Raw genomic sequence first — 6,852 nt, 5'->3', positions numbered from 1 at the left:
GGTCAGCAAAGTGGTTCTCAATTGTCAGCGATGGGTGGTCAAACGACTCAAACGAGCATATCGTTAATTACGTCGTCATTGTTCCAGGCTTCAAGCCATTTTTCCTGAAATCAGTAAGCACAGGTGGAGTTGTGCAAACCTCGAAGAAAATAGCTGCCGGTATTTTGGAAGTGATAGGGGAATTTGGTCCAGATCGCTGTCTCTCGGTGGTCACTGACAACGCCCCCAACATGCGCGGAGCGGGGGCAATTATTGAGAAGAAATACCCAACGATCTTTGCCAATGGATGCGGTGCTCATGTCTTAAATCTATTGATTAAAGACGTGTGTAAAATCCCTGAGTTCACCGCTGTCCTTGCCGACTTGAACGTCCTGGTCAAGTTTGTCAACGACCACAAGTTGGTCGTCGCTGAGTTCAAGAGACTCCGTGACGTCTTGACTATTCAAAAAGGTCTCACTTTACCTTGCCCGACGAGGTGGTATACCCACTTCAATGCTTGTGAAAACCTGTACAAGGCGAAGCTGGCTGTTCGCAATCTTGCAGAGCCAGGCTGTGATCACATTCTCAAAGAAATACAGAACAAGGATGCCGTGAACACATTCCGACGGATTGCCAACTCGGGCGCATTCTGGCGCAAACTGTTGCAGTTAAAAAGGCTACTCAGTTTTCCGTCGAAGCAGATTGGAAAGCTCGAAAAGGATGGAGGAGATCTCTTTCAAGTGTATTACTGCTTCATCCGTCTCAAAGATACATGGGTTACAAAGGAGTCGCTCTGGCATGGCGATGATATCGGAAATCGTTTGAAGGACATCGTCCTTAAACGCTGGTGCTTCGTGCATACCTTTTCGATGGGGTGTGCATATCTTCTCACACCCAAATCCCAGACCATGACGTGGGACGCAACAGACAAGATGGACACGACAGAGCAGTTGCGCGACTACATACCATTGTTTTACACGGATCCAAATCTGGAGAAAACCTGCAACGATGAGCTATCCGCATACATTCTTCTCGATCTCAACTCCCCGAGCGACCTTTACGAAAAGTACACGAAGTTGCCAGGACTGGAGTACTGGGTCCATTGCGGACGCATGATGTTTCCATTGCTGGCGCCAATTGCCATCAAAGTTTTGAGTGTACCAACGTCCTCGGCTGCTGCAGAACGAGTGTGGAGTGTGTACTCCTTTCGGTGGTCGAAGCGACGGAACCGAATGAATGCTGTCACAATGGAAAAGCTGGCGTTCAACTACATCAACAGCAGCCTACTCGACTCAGTGGACACGTACGACTACTTTGGTGAAGAACTGGATGATATCGACTTGTTCGACGATACTAACGACCTGGATTCCATTCCAGATCAGTTAGATGTTCAGTATGCCGATAGCGAAGATGATGATCTTTGATAATATGTCAGAGGTTGTTGCATGTTGTATGCCTACAGTTGAAAAGTGTGTATCTACTGTATGTATCTGTGTACCAAACTTTATCTACACGTATCTTGCACACACTAAGTATGTATTAATACATGTACATGTTTAATACTTAGTTACTAGATCTACATGTAAATTTTTTGGCTGGGACTGTTTTCTTCACATTACGAAGCGGAGCTTCACTGTGAAGCTATGTGAAGCTCACATACATGTATTTTTGGCCAGATCTTCAGTTGCGGGTTGTGGAGAACGCTTTAACGAACATTATTGGCCACGGTTCCTTATCACTATTATTATTAATAATTGAAAAGGAAGAAAAATGTCAAAAAGGCGACTGTTTACTTCCAACCTTCTAAAACGGGAAAGCATTCTCGAGTCGCTTCAAGAAAATAGTGTCCTTGAACGGCACTTCGTCTATATTCGTGAGCCACACGTTACCGTCGAGTGCGTCACTGTTCAGCGTATAACGAGCTGATACGGTCATCTGGTCCCAAGTGATAAGATCCTGGATTTCTCCGGTCTCCTTGGTCAGTTGCAGAGCCGCCTTGCTTCCTAGAAAACTGAAATACGAGTCAAGTTTGATACTCGATCCGTGAATGTACTTGAGCATCGGGGGAGTTGCCTTGGCGTGACCGACACCCGCAGACATGGACACGCCCTGGATTGATGAGTTGGTCGACGTAGGGGTATCTGTCCAGACGACGACGTACTCCCAGTAATGACGGTGGCCAGTGAGCCCATAGCGGCCTTTGGGGAAGTACCAAGCGTACATGATGGCCCATTTGTTCTTGTACCAATCCGAACGAGAGTACACTTGTGAGCCCAGCGGAGAGCCCGTGCAGTCTCCATCAGCAGGTCCTGGCCATTCGAGACCGCCACTAGCATAGCTGTTGGGCTCGACGGCAGGGTACGGGTGACATCCATACGATATGTGGAGCTGGGGTTTGTACTTGACAGCAGACTTCTGTGAGTCGGTGATTGGTAGCGGCTGGGCGAACGGCTGCACTTCATCGTGGTTGACTCGGCTGACTTTAGCATTGGCAACAGTTATGGAAGCGACGGCGGCGATAAGGAAGGCGCGGAGGTTCATCTTGGTGGAAGACGACTTCGACTAGAAAAAATAAACAAGTGGTCGGTACTTCGAAGGCGGCAGATTCAAGGAGAAGTATACTGTCGATACAATACAGGACACGATACGCTGTGCAAGACCCAGTCTCAGGCTCTTTTCAAGACGATGATTAGAAATAATACATTTGTGGCGCAAATCCGTGCAATTAATGCATGTAAAAAAACCTCTACAGTAAACAAAACATGTCATTTTGAACAAGTTCCCAGCACTACTGTTACAATACCGGCCATTTGCAACCGAGGTTGTATTGTCGGAGATCGTCGATCATTGATTGGCTGATGTCATGGTGTCAGCTAGAATTGTTGGCTGCTACAGTCGTGCACCTCCAATTCGGCACCGGTATCAGTCGATACCCTGCCAGATTTTATGATTACGCGAATCGGATGCGCAATTACCTTTGCCTATCACCACCCTAGCAATTAACCTCAACGGTTTTCCCCTACTCGCCGAGGGATGACACGCCGCATCGATCTGATTTTAAATTTTGGATCGGACGTCTTCTTACAAACACACACTTTAATTTTTACCGCCAAATACAATGGGACATCGCCCTTCCTCCTACATGTCACACAAAAGCAGTCTTTGTGCGGGAAGCACAAGTCAGATCCTGCATGCTCTCACTCCGAACTTGCTCGTTGGGCAACGGAGCGCTTTTAAGACCCCCAACTTGGGGGCCCCAAGCAGTAAAGCGCACTACCGTCGAGAGAATTCTCAAGCGGTCCACGGAAGTTGCCGCCTTGCCGGACACCTATCGCGAACCGGAAGCGCTCTTGCGCGCCCGCGACTCGCGCGTCTGACGCCAAGATTATGCAGAAGATTGGCGTATATTTGGTACTGAATTAACAAATAAAATATCAGTGCACTGGATTTGCGTTTGTTTTTTGCTTTATGTTGTGCACTTATGCCCTGGCACTGTTGATATGGTCCGCCCTGCCGAATTGGAGGTGCACGACTGTACTTGTGTAGCCTGCTCGATAGCAGACGCTGGCGCGCTAAGCAACTGTAGTCAATACAAAAAGCAAGACGGTTGCATTGCAGAGAGCCAGTATACAAATATCGTGTCATCCCAGGCTACACGGGCGTATAACAAAGGCATTACGATGATGGGACGCAGAAACACTTAACAAAGAAACCGGACCATGACAAGCCGCTACAGGCCCAAGCTCGTTAAGTTTATGTCCTATAAGGACAATGTCTCGTATAGTAAGGACCACACGTTCACGACGGAGGCGCTACTTCGTATCACACCAGAGGACTTGTGTCGTTGGATGAACAGGCAGACGTACGGAGATTCAGAACCAAGTGATGAAATAAGGCCAATACATCGCCGCTTGACGACTCTTGAGCTCACGAAGAAGGCCATTTCGTCGTTCATGCCACGCATTAATTCAACATGGGATCCAATAACAGAACGTGGAAACCCTACCCGATCTGATACAGTGAATAAGGTAATCAAGAGAGTGAAGAAGTTCGAGGTTCGGCGCGAATGATCTCAGTCCAAAGCCCGCCGACCCGTGGAATTTTACGAATTCATGAACCTACTCCTACTAGTACGAGCCCACTGGGAGCGTAATGATAAAGCGTACATGGTGGGCAGTGTGCTAAGTCTTTAATGTCATATTTGTGCTCGGATCGATGACATGATGAAGTTGCAGCTCACTAACTTCTCGCCTAACACTCAGTACCCTTCAACACTCCTTTTTCAAATGCGATGATCAAAGAACATACGAGAAGAGCGTGATTCCCCAGAGCAGCTTATACTTGGCAGCATGGACCCCAAGATGTGTGTTCTGCTTAATCTCGCCGTGTACGCTGAGTCAACAGCGAATATGGCAGGCTCAGAGTATATGCACGGCAATCCGAAAGACGGTGACCGCAATGTACGACGATACTTAACCGATATGATCGATAACGAAGCCTTCAAGAAGCTGAAGCCAGGCAATTTAGAAACGCATAGTCTCCGTAAGGGTGCAGCGACGTATGCAACGAGAAGTGGCATCTCAAAAGACTTCGTGAGTTTGCGGGGTCGTTGGAGAACACGCAAGGGTGCTGTCGATGTTTACGTCGATAATTCTGAACCATATCCCGATGCATTAACTGCAGCACCATAAGCGGTACCTGCAGGCCCGTGCTTTTACGTAGTGAAAACTGGAATTGGTTGCATCACCCCAGATTTACTCTGTAACCAGATTGCACCGACATTTCAACAGCTCATGGGCGATTCAATTGCGGCAGCTTTAGCATTAACGTTGCTGTGGGCAGCAATTGAACCGTCGGGCGCGTACGAGTACGCGCTGCTGCCAAACAAGCTCAAGCAAAGAATTGTAAGCGTGTACATGAGCGCTGGAGGAAGTGCAAATCTTAATCCTGTACAGCGGGAGGAATTTTATGTTGCTGGTGACGGCTCTCAATCAACACTAATCCCCATCGGCAACGATGAGAGCACTGACCAAGCTCAAGTAACAAGTTATCAGCGACCACATGCAGCGAGATCGACAGGAAGTGAGGGCTCAAGCCGCACTTTCGCGGCCCTCCACTCGCAGATTGCTGCTGGACGACGTCATACGACAGAAGTGATGAGTAAAATTCAGCTTTACGACACGAGCTTCAACGCGAGCAACAAAATCCACAAGCAGTATTAAGCCGATTAGCAATTCAGGGATCTTTCACCAGAGGAGCTGTGCCAAATGCTGCCCAGAACAGCCCAGCAGTGACATCAACTACTCGACGTTTGCCCGGAGCCAGACTCTCAAAGCAGCCCAAGGATCTGTACGAGCTATGGCATGAGTATCAATTCGGGTGCGGCGACTTTAAAGCAGCGAAGGACTTCACAGCCATTGAACGAGGCGCAAACAAGTTCGCATTCTCACGGAGAAAAGTGTTTTGGGACGTCGTGTCAAAGCTGGTTCGGTCGGGTTTCACGAGTGACACTGCGATTGACAAAGTTTATACTGATTATGGTAAGCAGCTTTCGGTAACTAGCATCTTAGGAGCTTTACGAAAGGACCGAAATTGAGGTGGGCATCTGGGTCTGCGAGTGTAGATCTGTACACTTCAACACAATCATTTCAATCAATCAAATCTGAGTAGCACGTTTAGTTGCAAAAAAGGCATGCATTCTTACAGTGTCTCGGTTCTTATAGTCGAATCGGTTGTCGAGATAGCCACGCATCTGAAAAATGCTCTGACAACATGCAAAAGTTCTTCGGTGCATTATGGTAACGAGTAAGAACTTTTCGAAGGTTTCTGCATAAATTCCAGATAAAGGGTCAAATAAAATCTAGATAAACCTGTAACTAGATTTTTTGGCGGGGGGAGGGTATTATCTTCAAAGCTAAAGCTCTGACTTATTACTCTGTATCTTACAAAAAGTACCTTCGTATTCTTTCGACTAGCATTTGCCCGCAATGGCTCGGACCTTATGCAGTCGCTCATTTGGCCCCTTGGGCGACGCTGCACCAGCTGTGTAAAGCGCGAGTGCCCCCGTTACGTTCCATACCAGCAGATCCACGTTTTCTGAGCTTGATTTCTCGCCTGACCACGTCAGCTTGTATGGTAGACCGGAGTTTTCCGAAAAACAAATTTCAGGAAAAAGAAGTTTTTTTTCTAAGTATCTTCACCTAGACGTTTTTGCTGTAGCACGTGTTCTTGAGTTGGCGCTTCATCGGTCGTTGACTCCGCCTCCATCGAAGCTGCGCATATCGCCATCACCGTGAGCTTAACGCACACTAGGAAAAGCTAGGCGCCCACTTCACCAAAGACGGAGATCTCGGCACCCTCCCCCGATGACAATCTACTTCCGGCAACGAACTAGTTCGCCGCTCCAGAATCTCTCGAAGCCACTCTTAGCACGCAGTGTGGTCTAGGTAACAGCGCGTTCCCAACTGAACCGGAAAGAGAAATTATGCGACGACAACCTGAATGGTCCTAGCTGAACCGGAAAGAACAAATATGCGATGACAACCTGAGTGGTGTTAAGTGACTACACGTTATTCTCTCTTTGAGAGTGACGTTATGCGACTTCAAGTAATTATCTCTTTCTCCAACCGATATTAGTGTCGTACGAATGTCGACCGAGGTTACGCGCACGCAGTACCGTGAAATTAATCCATCAGGGCCGTCCATATCTCATTCTGAGGTATTCTGACCACTCTGCTGCTTAATATTCCGCTGTTCCTGCTTGGCTGGAAAATGCTTGGAGGCAAACAAATTATATACACCGGGGTAGGGATTGCCTCGCTAACTTTTTTCCTATGGCTCTTTGAAGTAATGATTAACCGCGGCTGGATCGTC

At 47.8% G+C, this 6,852-nt stretch overlaps 2 protein-coding genes across 2 annotated transcripts; one reads left to right on the top strand and one right to left on the bottom strand.

Moving 5' to 3' along the window:
• Window positions 1–1,782: 1,782 nt before the first annotated feature.
• PITG_22053 (NPP1-like protein) lies at window positions 1,783–2,580 on the bottom strand (the record flags this gene model as incomplete). The annotated part of the gene is made up of 1 exon (XM_002909942.1): window positions 1,783–2,580. The coding sequence occupies one exon, from the start codon at window positions 2,518–2,520 to the stop codon at window positions 1,783–1,785; it is 738 nt and encodes a 245-aa protein (XP_002909988.1).
• A 1,118-nt stretch (window positions 2,581–3,698) lies between these two features.
• PITG_22052 (uncharacterized protein) lies at window positions 3,699–4,095 on the top strand (the record flags this gene model as incomplete). The annotated part of the gene is made up of 2 exons (XM_002909941.1): window positions 3,699–4,019; window positions 4,063–4,095. 2 exons carry the CDS (start codon window positions 3,699–3,701, stop codon window positions 4,093–4,095), a joined length of 354 nt encoding a protein of 117 aa, XP_002909987.1.
• Window positions 4,096–6,852: the final 2,757 nt, after the last annotated feature.

This window comes from Phytophthora infestans, genomic scaffold (genome assembly GCF_000142945.1).
Source record: "Phytophthora infestans T30-4 supercont1.1021 genomic scaffold, whole genome shotgun sequence".
Lineage (NCBI taxonomy): Eukaryota > Oomycota > Peronosporomycetes > Peronosporales > Peronosporaceae > Phytophthora > Phytophthora infestans.
Note: the sequence above shows the minus strand (reverse complement) of the source record. Positions and strands in the feature narration are given on the sequence as shown.